This window comes from Rhineura floridana, chromosome 3 (assembly GCF_030035675.1).
Source record: "Rhineura floridana isolate rRhiFlo1 chromosome 3, rRhiFlo1.hap2, whole genome shotgun sequence".
NCBI lineage: Eukaryota > Metazoa > Chordata > Lepidosauria > Squamata > Rhineuridae > Rhineura > Rhineura floridana.
In genome coordinates this window covers 61,968,157-61,982,719 of record NC_084482.1, presented here as the reverse complement: position 1 = coordinate 61,982,719, position 14,563 = coordinate 61,968,157, and the positions used below count along the sequence as shown (strand labels likewise).

General features: G+C 42.7%; 2 protein-coding genes across 9 annotated transcripts in view; one reads left to right on the top strand and one right to left on the bottom strand.

Moving 5' to 3' along the window:
• The window catches only part of EXOC7 (exocyst complex component 7), a 45,520-nt gene extending 45,177 nt beyond the window's left edge, over window positions 1–343 (top strand). For all 6 annotated transcript variants that reach the window (XM_061616267.1, XM_061616262.1, XM_061616261.1 and 3 more), the window contains one exon: window positions 141–343. In XM_061616267.1, the coding sequence (XP_061472251.1) occupies window positions 141–173 (33 nt within the window). In that variant the 3' untranslated portion in view covers window positions 174–343. The remainder of the gene's footprint in view (window positions 1–140) is intronic.
• Window positions 344–2,479: 2,136 nt separating this feature from the next.
• The window catches only part of ZACN (zinc activated ion channel), a 29,146-nt gene continuing 17,062 nt past the window's right edge, over window positions 2,480–14,563 (bottom strand). For 2 of the 3 annotated variants that reach the window (XM_061616260.1, XM_061616258.1), the window contains exons 3-10: window positions 13,886–14,046; window positions 13,477–13,521; window positions 13,131–13,237; window positions 11,556–11,725; window positions 9,795–9,919; window positions 8,217–8,421; window positions 5,114–5,308; window positions 2,480–4,229 (exon numbers count right to left, since the gene is read on the bottom strand). In XM_061616260.1, the coding sequence (XP_061472244.1) occupies window positions 4,030–4,229; window positions 5,114–5,308; window positions 8,217–8,421; window positions 9,795–9,919; window positions 11,556–11,725; window positions 13,131–13,237; window positions 13,477–13,521; window positions 13,886–14,046 (1,208 nt within the window). In that variant the 3' untranslated portion in view covers window positions 2,480–4,029. The remainder of the gene's footprint in view (window positions 4,230–5,113; window positions 5,309–8,216; window positions 8,422–9,794; window positions 9,920–11,555; window positions 11,726–13,130; window positions 13,238–13,476; window positions 13,522–13,885; window positions 14,047–14,563) is intronic. The other variant, XM_061616259.1, reaches the window with a different exon arrangement.

The window sequence follows — 14,563 nt, the reverse complement described above, 5'->3', positions numbered from 1 at the left end:
AGCAGTTGGATAACTTCACTGGAACTGAATATATAGCAGGTTGCTCTGGCAGCTGGTAAAGAAAGAGAGGGGAGTTGTTATGCATGGACAGGATTTCTCACTTATCACCCAATATTTTTTATTTGCTTTTGCCTTGACAGGTATGGCAATGTACCCTTCACCAAGAACCCTGAGAAATACATTAAATACAGGGTTGAACAGGTGGGTGAGATGATTGAGAAGCTGTTCGACACATCGGCATAACCTCGCAGCCTGTATGTCTCAGTACTTTCCCAGCCCATTGTGAAGACAATAGGTTATGCTTGTATTTATCAGATTTATAAATTCCTAAGAACATTGCTTATGGATGTCTAGACTTCTTCCGAGACCATAGGTTGAAAGCTTCTTTGGTGTGTGTGCGTGTGTGTGTGCGTGCGCTCCTGAGATACTAGTAATGTGTGTAAAATTCTCTGCACGGAGTTAAATCCTTTTGTACAGTGTGCACACAAATGTAACATATGGCAGAGGATGAGCTATTTCCTCCTTCTGAGGCACTGTTTCTGCCGTGGTAATTCCTATGTAAGTTTAAAACCTGCCCATCTATCCCTAGCTTCTTCTTTTTGTTCTTGGAAAATTATTTTTATTTAATTTCAACAGGAATACAAAACACAAATATAAACACCAACAAACAATAACCCACAAACAAAATCTCCACTTGTAAAGTGGTAGGTGACTCTTGGGACATCAGTGTATACTTCCCAATAAGTGGGAAGCCCCCAGTTAAAAATGAATGCCTGCAGAGATGGTCAATCCAAAATGGTAACTGAGTATCTGAAGGTCATCTGGTGCATCCAGCCTAATAAAGGAAAATCAAGAGATAACTACAAACTTAATCTGATTTTATCAAGCCCTGCAGAGTCTGTTCTATTGACTTCTTCTAGCCTTGTCTCCTTCCTTCCTTAATCTAGAGATTCTTATTCTTTTTTCTTATATGCCCTATTGAAATGTATGGCAAGTTATTCAGGTTCAAGAGGGGAAAGCCAACATCATCTTCCCTGCCTCAGCCTTGCTTTGACTGCACAAGAAAATAAAGGAAAAAGGGGGAAAATCCATCTTGGTTGCTGCCAGTGGATATTTAAACAGTTGATATATATCCAGAAGGGCAAGTAACAGGGGTCATGGATCCCTCTCTCCTCTTCATGGCAGTTGCAAGATTCCTCTTCATACTCAAAAGTATGAAGAACAAGGAGTGAGAGTAGGTTACTTGGGCTGCCTGGAGACAGTCACTTATATTGCATGCCCATTTTCATTTCTGAACTTGGTATTTATTTAAAGTGAGATCTTGAAGTTCATCTTCGAAACCTACCATGATGCTCCTGTAAGTTATATTTTGCAAAATAATACCTTCCATGTCTGGGTCAGCACCTTGGCACTAAGCCAGAAGCTCAGTGGAAATTTTCTATAAGGAGGTCTAATATAGTGTACAATAGACATAAAATCATTAGACGTAGAAAAGCAACTGAGTAACATCCATCATAGTAACTTATAGACTGAGAGGCAATGAAAGTCTATAGAAGCTAAAAGTAGACTGAATGCAATGCTTTAACATGTCAGGGTGTGTGCATACATTTTAACGTGGTACTGAAAAGACTGTAGTGTGTGCCAGTCGTACCTCTTTGGGGAAGGCATTCTGCAGTCAAAAAGGAGAAAAGGATTTTGTGTGGGCTTGTCTCAGAACATATGGTACTGAGTAATATAAAAATATCTGATTCTCTGAAAAATGCCCCATGCAGACATGCCTTAAGATATATCCAAATGTAGGTTTGCTGAGATTATTTGGAAGGTAGTGAATTGTATTGAGAGCTCTATATGAAACTATCTATATGGATTTCCACTTCAGTCAGAGCTCCTTGCTTCAAGGAGTAATTTAACAGTGGAAAATTCAAGAGTATTCCTTTGAAAGCCTTCCTTGCGGTGCAGTTGCTCCTGAGTGCCTGAAGATTCAAAATAATAACTGTAATGTGTTGAGTAATTTTAATGCCATTCAGTAAAGGGCTGAAAAGGTCTCACAGCCATTTCCTGTACTTGTTGAGAGTTTTCACTGGGAACGACAATACAAATTCAAATGATAAACTCAACATTCAGATATTGGATTGCTGAATTTAAACTAATGGATCACAGTGCTCTGCTTCTAGAAAAAATAGCAGTCCAAGCAATTTATTTTCCTGAAGTGGCATCAAGAGCAGCAATGCCACCAAAACTAGAGGGGTTTTTAGCAGCAGTCTGGTTTTCCTATTTAAAGTTAAGGGCAGCTACTTAAGAACTATCTGTGAAGCCCTTTTGAACTAGAAATGAAACTGTGGGAGAGAATGAGGAAGAGTGCTGTGTCCCCAAATTAGTAGGAAGGCTCTATCTGCTTGCATTGTTGGTAGGACTTTCACAATCCAGATGACACAACCAGCCTTTTCTTAACTAATCAGGATACAGAAAAGTTATGTCAGGAAAGAGAAAGCTACCGGAGCAATTGGCTGCTATATTTATTATTTCTTTGTGCTCCTCTTGCTACCTCTGTCTTCAGACTTATTAAAAACTTGATATTTACTTCTTAATAGGAGGTTCACCCTGCCCACTCTCTCCTGTTTCCACTATTTGTTTAATGTTATTAGTGAAGTGGCCCATACCTTTATTCTGACTTGCATATAGTATCTACTTCCTGCAAGAGCCTGAATGGACTCTGTGAGGCCAGTTCTTACACTGCATGCTCATTGCTTGATTCACCCATTGTTGAACACTCACAGCTGAAGGTATGAACAGACTCCATTGAAAAGCAGTGTGCCTGAGGTGATAAGAAAGTTCTTTTTGTGGTGCTTAATGTGGTTCATTCACATGTGCAGCAAGTGATGGACATGTAGTCATGAGTCAGATCACTTGATTTGGTACAGTTCTGGCTTTTAACTTGTATGTGCCCTGCACCTTTACTATGCTTTCTGTATTTGTTCTAGCTAGTTCCCCTAGGCCATGTCTCTTCAGTTTTCTTTTGGACGTGTGAACTAAGACTGAATAGTATTCTCTTAATCCCCCTGGTTATTTTATCATAGCATCAATGAAAGGCACCACCTTTACTCCTTTTCTTTTAGTTTATTACTAATTCTACACTGTCTTTTTTTAGAAAATACAGATCGGAGGTAAAGGGAAGTAGTGCACATGCAAGTCAGTCTGGGTGTAATTGGAGAGCCACGGAGGCTGAAAAGAAGCACATGTTATAGTAACTATGGTACTGGTAGCAGTCTTGTCTTGCCAAATAAGTGTGTGCAAACTCCTGAGCTTGCTGTTCTGTATTTATTTATGTGCAATATTTATAGATTGCAGGTGAGTGAATTTCCCTTTCCTGTCCTTCCACCCTGTAGCCCTGCACGCCTCCCTAAATCTGCTGCAGACAGTCCCCCAGCCCTCCACAGCATATCTGGTGAACAGGCAAGGAGTTGCAGGGGGAAATAGAAAAGAAGGAAGGCCTGTTACGGGAATGGAAGTCTGTTCACTGGTGGGGGGACACAACTGGATATCACTGTTCATAAGATGTTTAACAATAATTTAAAAACCCAAATAAACCTAATGTATACACAATAGAAAAAAACCTCGAAACACAAAAAATACATCGAACACTATCTCCTCTAACTCCCAAACATCCAGTAAAATAAAAATGTTTTCACTTGCCTACAAAATAAAATCAGGGTAAAGCACCCACTAGAGAACATTTGCTGTCTGCTATATGTGTGAACTAGGCAATGTCTCCACATTTTTTAGGGAGGAATAGTCATTTGAGTCGCATCTAAAATACTATTTTCAATATATTCTTTTTCATTTCAATTAGTTCAGAGAATGATGTGGAGGCACACACGCAGCTCCTGGAACACTGCCTGAGAACCCTATGTGCACTCTTATTTTTCATAAATATTTACATCAAAGCAAATTATGCAAATAGAGGATGAGCAAATGTGCATAACTTCAGCTGAGTATAAAGCAGGCTTCTACATGGAACAGGTGCCACCTCTATCCATCATGCCTCCATTTGATTCCATCTAAATGGTCTTCTCCAGGCGGCCTCTCAGATTCACATTTCCAGAGTAGCCAGAGTGCTGCAAATAGGAAATGAAACATAACAACCAGTCCTAAGTAGATGATGAAGAAGAGCTTGTCCACACCAGCAGAAGCTTGCTTGAGATGTGATGACTCTTGGACTGTCCCACAGTCTGCAGGGTGAAGGAGAAATGTGAGCTGAATGAACGCTTAGCTTGCATGTTTTTCATATCACCAAAAGCATTTGAGAGGAATCCAAATGATCTCCGACACAAACTCCTTTGGGTGACTGTCGCAGAAAACAAATTAACAGAATCTGAGATGCAGCTGAAAGGTATATTTGAAGTATTACGGAATACCTCTGGAAAAATAAGCAGCTGCTGTTAGATGAGCTGAATTCAAACCCCTTTGAGATACTTGTTAATACGGCCTTAATTTTAATGTGGATCCAAACCTTTTTTTAAAACATTGGTATCTGGGTCCAGATTCTGCAACAAATAAATTGTGCCTCTGATCAGAATTCAGAAAATAATTGGACTTGTTAAATTCTGAATATAGGTGATCTGTTACTTGAAGTGGATTTTCCTTTGCAGGATAGAGGCTTGTTTTGGAAGGAGAGGGGGAAAGAATTGAGACAGTTCTCATACTTCAAGGCTTCAAGGAAAGAACAGGGTGTGTAGTTGGGCTCTCTGGTGCTGCTGCTGTCATCTATTGACATTTAGAACCATCTCTTTGTTGTAACAACATAGAGTTTGGAGAGAGTGGAGTGGCCTTGCTAGCAACTAACTAATTACATTTCTGATATTTTTAAAAAGTCTTTGGCAGTAGACCACCTTCTTGTCACAGTCTTAAGTGAACCAGAGCCTTACACTGTTTTGTATTGTCAGACCAGACTTCTCCAGCTTGGAGTCATGCTGGCTGCACTACTGGGAGTGGGAGTCCTAAAACATCTGGAGGGCACCATGTTGGCGAAAGGCTATGACAGGCTGAAAGGTGGCTTGCTAGTCACCTTGCTTCTGAAATGTCGCTATTCTGTTTCTTCCCTTTAAACACTTACCACTTGTCCCAGGATCTCTTGTATGTTCTGCATTATAGCTTTGGTCTTCAGGTAACATAGTGGTAGCCTTGCCCTTTTCCTGCTGAAATCCATAATTCAGCCAGCGATTACTGTTGTTGGCAACCAACTTTGTCACTAAGACAGTCTCAATTGTGCTAAGGAATAGTAACACCAGGAGACCAATGTAGTAGTAAACTGGAGGTTGAAAGAAGGAGGCAATTAACTGGACAGCTGTTGACTAATTAATAGGTTAATTGTTTTAAGCAATTGGCTTAAAGAAAGTGTTCTGGAAAGCTGCAGAATGCCAGAGGCTTGGGCAATGATGTAGTTAGTCATCTGGAATCTTGGGGGCTCTTAGACCCCTTACTTTTTTTGTGAGCAGGGTCCCTATATCTCCAGCATCCTATGAGCTACTCAGCATGAAAGGGGAGTGTGTTAGCCACTGAGAAGAGTCTTCTAACATGCTTTCTTGTCCTTTTTTGCTGATTGGAGCCAAACAGAGTGAAAGGAGTTGAGCCAGCCACTGAGAAAACTCTTCTAAGTAGCTAACTCACCTTTCATACTAATTAGCTCCTAGGGATGTCTGCTGTTGTGGGAGAAAGCATTAACAAGGATTTCATTCTCCACCCAGCAGCAGCAAAAAAGGGCATGTATGGTTGTAACTCTCATAAAGGGACCCTGTACTGCTGAATTTGCCACTACCCTACTGGGCTTAGGCTGAAAAACTGAAAGTAAGTATGCTGCAAGGCTGATGCACATATATGACTGCATTTCCAATGAAACTTATCATTTTACAAAACATTTTTCTTGGATCTTCAGAAAAGGGAGCTAGAGCTTTGATACCTTTCTGGTATTCCTGGCCAACAACAAGTGCTTTGGTAGCACTTTCCTTAGTGGAAATTGTCTGCAAAGTATATAACTTTTTACAACAGGTGTCTGAGGCTTAACCAAGAGGTTTCAGCCAGTATCAAGAGAATAAAATAGAGCATCAAGAGGGAGCAGAGGAAGAGCATGAAGTGATTTCTAAAGATGAAGGAAAGGTTTTTGTATGGCTGTATAAAACATAAGAGAACCAAGCAGAGTGAACAAAAAAGTGACAGGTTTGAAGCAGCATGTGATGGAAAACAATCCTTGTGGCAGCATTCATTGCAGAAACAGGAGGAATGAAGAAGAGTGGTAATAATTTCTTTGGAATACTGTGATTGAATGAGCAAATGTTTTGGGCAGTGTCAGAAGATGATGAAGATTAAGCAATAAGGGAAATCAAGTTCCCTCCTCTACTTCCACCGGAGAAGCAAAAAAGTGATGGTTGCTTACCTGCCCTACTGGCTTATTCCATCCATGAGCCCAAACCAAAAAGGGAACCTCTAGACATGTTGTTAAACAGATGTTGTCTCATGTACTACCCCTGCCTTGAAATAATTAAGGATGGTGCGAGGGTCAGTCATTTTGTTGCTATTACTGTTAAACAGCAGAGAGTCAGACCCCTTGCTGATGTACTGCAAATACAGTTGGGCCCCACTTTACAGCCCTTCGCTTTACAGCGATTCACTAATGCGGCGGCTTTCAATTAGGGAAAGTCCCTGCATTAAGGCGCTTGTTCCACTTTTATGGTGTTTTTTTCCCGTTGTGCACCATTTTGATGTCATTTTTGTGTGGTGTGACTCATTATCGTCAATGGGTTCTGCTTTACGGCGGCAGTCCGGAACGGAACCTGCCATATAAGCGGGGCCTGCCTGTAACCAAGAAATCTATCAGTAGATTCAGATCTACCTTCTGCCCATCTATATTAACATCATATTTGTTTTGACTGGGGGGGGGCGGGGAGAAAGAGCGAAACCATTACTGTAGCCTTGTCAAAAGCCGTAACAACTGGTCTGGGAAGGAGCACATGAGTCATAGCTCATGACTCATCCTAATAAATGCCTTACTCCTCAAGAAAGCCAACCACATTTGAAAATCACATTCTCTCCTACTTTTCTTTAAGCAATTCTGTAGTGTGTAAAATGGTCAGTGGAATGATATTGCCATTTGTTGCAAGATCCATTTGATGAACCCAATTCAGAGAATTTAGGTTTTTGTTCGATACCACTCTGCCTCATTCCTGTGTGCATCAGTGGACAACATAGGATATTCTGAGGGTGAAGAAAAAGGAACTGAGGGGGGGAGAGAGTTCTTGGCAACTAGGCAGTGCATGAGCATTTCTTGTTCATAAGAAAAGCACTACACAGTAGAAAGAGCATCCGACTGCTACCCAAAATGGCATCCCTGTGCCAAGTTCCTCTCTCCACCTCTATGATACATTGTTCACTTGATGTCTTCTCTCTAAAAACAATCTACCCTACCTATTTCTCCAAAGAGACTCAAGGTGGCAAACAAGCAATAATGGAACAAAGTAAACAATCACTAAAAATGCAGGTGCGTGCATACACACAAACACACACACACATTAATGTTAACAATATCCAACCCTTTTAACAAATTCCAGCAGCAAAAACAAGCCAAAGGCTTTTTGTTAAAAAGTTGACAGAAAAAAACTTGCATTGTAAGTGAAGAAATATTAATTGTAAAGAGTTGCATTTTAATTTGATGGGGAAGGTTACCACAGGGTCTTGGGCACCTCAAGCCCACAAAGCTTTTTCAACTCGCCTCTGGCACCCTAAAGTCATGCCCCTTCCGCAGGTGATCAGGAGGGCCCAATCTTCACTCCATCACCATGCACCAGGCAGGGACACTTACCTCCCCCTCCCTGCATGCCACAGTGGGGAAGAAAATCAGGTCCTCTCTGCTTGTCACCTGAGGAGAGGGAAAGGCTGAATCCTCATACCCAGTGTGCTTCAATAGACAAAAACCATCCATCACTTCTCACCTGCTGGGGCCAGCTTTTATTTCAGTTGTCGTGGGTTTTTGGGGGGGGACCCCCATCCCTGCATACTATAATGCAGATGTCATTACAGTGTTTCTGTACCTCACCTAATTGATTACCCACATTACAGAGGCAACAGAGGGGAAACATAACAAGGGCTACCATTTTTGATTGCAACCCCATTTGTGTGATTCTGCCAACAGTTTTGCTGCTTTTTCCAGTGCATGTTTAACTTACTGAGGAGAGGGTTGCAGGAAGATGATCCTGGTAGGGAGCTAATCAGCGAGGAGTGGAATACCAGGTATGCCAGTAACAAGGTGATCATGTATGACAGCCTGTCTTGGAGTGGAATAAGGAAGCCGCAGAGATCAGCTACTAAAAGTGCAATGCTTGGCACAACCAAAGAAAGAAGGGTTCGTATTCCTGTGTTTTTTAGATTTACCTAGAAAAGAGGTCAGGGTTTATAGCAAAAGGAACAAGAATTTGAGCCTCTCTGCATTCCACCCAAAATTAGTATTGGTTGGCAAAGGTAATAGCTGGACGCATTATATTTCTTTAATCAACCTCCCTATAACAAATACTAAACTAAGAACACAAGCTGTTGCACTTTCCACCTGTCATAAAAGACACACTATTGTCAAGAACAAAGCTGTCTAGTGTGAATTTTTTTGTCAAACAAGAACTTTAAAAGCCAGTTTCACAAGCTGATCATTCTGTCCTTCTGGCAATTAATGCAGAAAGAAACAAAGTAGCCTAAAAACAGACATACGTCCAAAGGTACACTGAGTCTTAGGTGTACATTTTTGTAATAAAAAAAGACTTTGAGACCCTGGAAAGACAACCCCGTAGTATATTTTTGTACTTGTATTGTGGCTGTTGTAGCCAACTAGGGAAGATGGACAAAATTTTGTTTCTATTCATAAACCCCTTCAAATTGCGAAAAGTAAGGGGCCCCTCTTCACTACCTGCTAACAAGACTGCCACATGAAGGGTCTGTTTCCGGTCAGCCTGTTATATGACTAGCAGTGTGAATAAATGGGAGACAGTGCCTTAGAGACCAAGATGTGAATCAGATAGTTCTGGTTCAAGTTTTCCCTCTGTCGTTAATGCAGAAGGTTGCCTTAAATAAACCACTCTCTGTTAGCCTCTTTGTTCCAGATGTAAATACATGAAGTATGGAAACTATGGCTCTCCAGATGTTAGTGGAATACAATTCCCATCATCCCTGACCATTGACCATACTGGCTTGAGCTGATGGGAGTTTGAATCCAACATCTGGAGGGCTACAGGTTCTCCATCCCTTATCTAGACTTACCTTTCAAGGTTATTGGAAGGATTATTGAGAATGTATGTCAAGTGCTTTAAATCCTTTGAAATACTATATAAAGACCATTTTTAATATTGGTAGTAATAGAAAGTGCTTCTTAAATCAGGTGGAGAACCTGTAGCCCTCCAGATGTCGCTGAACTACAACTCCCCTTACCCCTGACCATTGATTGGCTTTGTTACCTAAGGCTGATGAGAGGTGGAATCCGATAGCATATGGAGAGCCACAGGTTCCCCACCCTGCTGCGAGCATGTCCAAGTGTAGAAGATTCTTTGGGCAGGTGAAACTGCAGCTGCAATGGCAACTGCTGCAGCTCCTCTTCAGTAGTTTACACTGACTCACTTGCCTTCATCAGTAGGGCTAAAGGCATATGATGCAAAGAGGCACTGCATCATCACATTTCCACACACTCCAATCATCTGGGAGGTAAGCCCCAGCACAGAAACACTTGTGTGCTTGTGTGAGTTAGTCCAAATTCATCTCCTTACCATCACTACAAAGCAAGGCTGTGGCATATTCTTCAGGCTTGTAACTTTCACATCAGTGACAAGATATTCACGCTTTACGTTCAGAACTTGGTTTTCAATTGAGACCTTGAATTCCATCTCATTGACTTGAAGAGTAAAACAAAACACCACACATACACACACATAAAACTTCTTAGACTATTTAATGAAGCAAAAGAGAGATTTTAGATCCATCAGCTGTGCTCCCTTCAACAGGTGGTGTATCCAAGGTGGAAAGAGCCTCAAGGGCCACTGAGGTGTACAGACCAGCACCCTTCCATGACAGAATTACTTAAACCAAGACCATCCCAGTATGTTTCCATATATAGACAGGTTATAAAGGCCTCACACAGGACTCTGACTTCAGCAATTTCAGACTCAATCTCTCACCAGTGGAAAGTGAGATGTTATAAGGACTATGAGAGAACAGGTATTGCTGTTTCTATTGCTTTATCTTCCAGGGTACTCAAGTTTGTGGCTGCTTTGCACTAGCAAACCTGTCTCATCTTCCTTAATGCTGGGGGCCACTTCTTGGTTTGATTTGCTGCTTTCAGGGGAAGCACCAACACCCAGGTGGCCAGATTAAGTTGTTTATTTATTAAATTTATATCCCGCCTTTCCTCCCAGAAGGAGCCCAGGGCAGCAAACAAAAACACTAAAAACATTCTAAAACATATTAAAATGTCTTTAAAAACATATTCCAAATGTATTTGTAGGTAATTATACTTGCATGGAGAATGTGTATAAAATAAATTGATGGAATAAACAGGACATTTTGCATATTGGCTAGTTAACAGGCAGTCCCTTTATTATTTATTAAATTTATATCCTGCACTTCCTCCCAAAAGGAGCCCAGGAGCCCAATCTCTCAGAACAGCCCTCTAATCCCACTACACTAGGGGTGGGGAACCTCCAGCCCATGGGCTAATCTTAGCCCACCTGGGCTCCAATTTGGCCCCCAAGGTTGTTTTCCCCAAACCACATTCACCAACCCATCAGCTGACATCACTGATGACATCAGCTGGTGGACAGGACCTCCTTGGAAAGCCTGCCCTACCCCGATCCCTTCAATGTCCAAAAAGGATCAGCCTTGGCTGGGCTTTCTGAAAAATACAGGTCTACTTGCTTTCTCTGCATGTGCAGTGGAAACAAGCTAACCTGGGTTTTTCTCTCATTGCTGCATGACAGAGCAGACCATGTTGGAGCCAGTGTCTGCTTGCAGGGATTGCTGCACTGCACAGCAATGAAGAAACATGCTTGTTTTATAGTGCTCTTTGAAGCAGTCTCCCCCCCCTTTAAAGATTGCTGCTTCAAGTAGCACTTGCTTAAAGACAATCAACATACTCCCATCTGAGCATAGGAGTGCAGAGATTGACTTAAAGCCAACGCTCTTTGAAGCAGTCTCCCTCCCTTTAAAGGGGGGGAGAGGCTGCTTCAAACAGTGCTGCATAACAAGCGCCTGTTTCTTCATCACTGCGTTGAAGCAGTTCCTGTCAGAGCCAATGTCTGCAACCCACCTGTCAGGTCATGTGATAGTGTAGTGATATCATAGATTGCCCTGCCCGCCTGCCAAAGTTGGTCTGTGGTGTGGGGCCAGATCTTTATCTGGTTCCCCACTTTTCATTACAGTATCATAAGAAAGAACCCTTAGAGAATCCTGCTTGGAGGCTTGAACAGAGTGCAATTCTGTGTATGAGAACCAGCTTCCTTGCATTGTCCAGTATATGCTGACATCTCACCCACCTTTGTTGGCCAGAGCATAGAAGCTCAAAGTACAGCGAGTGTTATCACGTGGGTAGTAGAAGAGATCAAAGTTGCAGTTGGTGTCAATGCGCAGAGCGAGCATAAACTCCACTTTCCCATCACTGTGTAGCACCACTTCAGGGGATTCAGTCTTCCATTTTATGTCAAACCTTTGGTAAGGAAAAGGTTCCATAAGAAGGGACCTCAGACCTTCATCACTTGCTGCAGCATGTACTGATGCTGTTTTGACATGTGAAATGGCATCTGCTATGAACTTGCCCACATGGTGAGTATTTTGGTCCCCTGGGCAGGTGGATAAAAATGAGTGATAAAATGAAATGGGTATAAAGGGTAGGTTTTTCTGCTTGGGATCTATTGCATGATGGGACACAGTCCCTTGGTGGAGGGGGGGACAGGAAGAACTAGATGAGGGGAGGCTACCACTCTGGATGAGCTTCCAAATGCTCAGCTTTGTACTACTAAACCAGCTCCCCACTAAAGGTTTAATAACAGACTCCATCTTGTCTCCATGCTTTGCAATGTGCAGATACACAATAATACATGAAAAGGGGGGGAGGAATGGAATCCAGAAAAGGCATTTGTGTTCAGCTAAAGGTTTTTGAGCATGCTACGCTCTTCTGGATTATGGAGAAGGACTCTTCTTGGATGGTACGTAGGCCAAAAAAGAGATGTTATATCATGTCAGATTGTACTACATACAAAGCTGGAGAAGGTTTCTACGTTCAAGGAGATGGATGCTTTACAAAAGGATCATATACATTCATGGAAGATGGGTAAATTCAGAAGTAGCATACTCATGGTGACCTGATGCTGTGGTGGTGGTGGTGAGCGTCACTAGCGGGAGTGCAGGGGGGTACGGACCTCCGGTGCGCGCCCTCCCAGGGGCATGGACGAGGTGGCTGGGCTTGTGTGCATGCGCATGTGTGCGTGCGCACTTGAGGCCAGCTACCCCGTCCATGCCCCTGGGAGGGCACGCTCCGGAGGGGCACCCAGCTGGAGAAGGCCTGGGAACGCCAGCATGCCTCCCTCGCCCTGCCGACGCTGGTCCCTCCCGGTCTTGCCCGCCTGCCCACCTCCGAGGAGGAGTTGGAGCAGCCTTGCTGGGCAGCGGGGCGGGGCGGGGTGGCTCTGGGTGTCACCCCCCTCATGGTGACACCCGGATGCAGGCCGCACCCTCTGCACCCCGGTAGTAATGCCCCTGTGAGCAACAGAATGGCTATCACCATCTTGTTTGGTATGTGGGCTTCCCAGGGACACTGGGCTGGCTATTGTTGGAGACAGAGTACTGGGCTAGAGGGTCCTTTGGTTTGATGCAGCATATACTGCTGTTCTCGCATTTCTTTTCACATCCCCTGTCACAGTGATGGGGAATTTGCAGCCCTTCAAATGTTGCTGGATTCCAACTCACATCATCCCTGACTATTCTGGAGGAGGGTCACAGGTTCCCCATCCTTGCCCTATGCCTTTTCAGGGCAGAAATTAGAGAACCCTTAGAACACATGGTACATTTCTTTCCCTTACATTTTATGTGTACATTTTTTAGTGATACTTAACGATTCTTGAACAGTGAGAGATGGAGTCCACACCGAATTCCAAGGCACAGTGATGGTGGCGAAAGGGAACTCTGCCTCATCCCAGGCCAGCTGTTTATTGTACCATGACTGAGGATTTCAATGAAAGAAAACATTAATCTTGGCTGTGTCCCATCCACTGCCTCCCCTTCACATTCCCACTCACCCACCCTTTCCAGTCTAAGGTCTGAGTGAAACCAACCATGCCATGGACATGGTGAAGCTAATTATTTGGCAATGAAGCATGAACAGAGAATTTGGACAATGGAGGGTGTTTCCATCATCTCGTATCACTTCCCAGTTACTTGATAAGAAATATCAAGAGTTACCTGATTCAGCAGAAGGACAGATGAGATAGTGTATTTCAAGATGTCCTGGTAGAGAAACAATTAGAGATTATATATATAAACAGAACTTCACTCAAGCTTGCTCTGGCTCCCTATAAGGATTCCATTATTACACAGACACACACACACACACGTTATTACCTTTTAAAAACTCATAATGTTCATATAAGAATTTTCAAAAGAACATGGTTCCAAAAGAGCTGCCTTTTTATGTTGGCCGAGAAGCCCTGTTGTGGCTTCCATATAACTGTTCTGGCCTTTTGGTTCCTCCTGCAGATTTTGGGAGCCATCGATACTCAGCTTCCTCTTGACCACATTGTATTTTTGACCATAATCCTTTGTTGCAGGCAGAATGTCAGTTTGTAAGTGTGGTGTGAGTTATTATACCTACCACTTCTAGCACATTAGACATCACCACAGTGATATCCACCAGAAGGGGATCAGTTCCATTTTTGGGTATCTGGCATGGGGTATTTGTATTCAGCAGTGACTCTAACAGCTTCATTTCCAAAGAGGTGGTAGAATTTTGCCAAGTCTTCTGAGGCATGGCTGCTAAAAGAAAAATACACAAGTGCTCTGTTTTAGGACAAATGTCTTTTATCTAATATTCTCCAGCTCAAACCAAATGTTGATTCTTTTGCATTGGAAAAGTGGAGGATATTTGTCGCAATCTAAGCAATTTGTTCAACTCCCAGCTATAAGACTGCAGAACTGTTTTGCTCTGGTGGGGCTATTCATGCACGTATTTATGTATTCATTTATGTATATATTTATAAGATTTCTTGTCTGGCCTTCACCATAAGGTCCCAGGATAGGTTACAACGATGTAATTATACAGTTATAAAAACATTACAATGATAAAAACAGTAAAAAAAAAAAGTGCGTCGTAGGCCACAGATGGGGAACCTGTGACTGTCCAGATATTTGTTGGACTTTAGCTCCCATAGTCCATGACCACTGGCCATGCTGGCTGAGGCTTATAAAAGTTGGAATACAACAACTATCTGGAGGGCCACAGGTTCCCCAGTCCGCAAAGACTATGCCACCCTCTTGCATGACTAGCAACAGC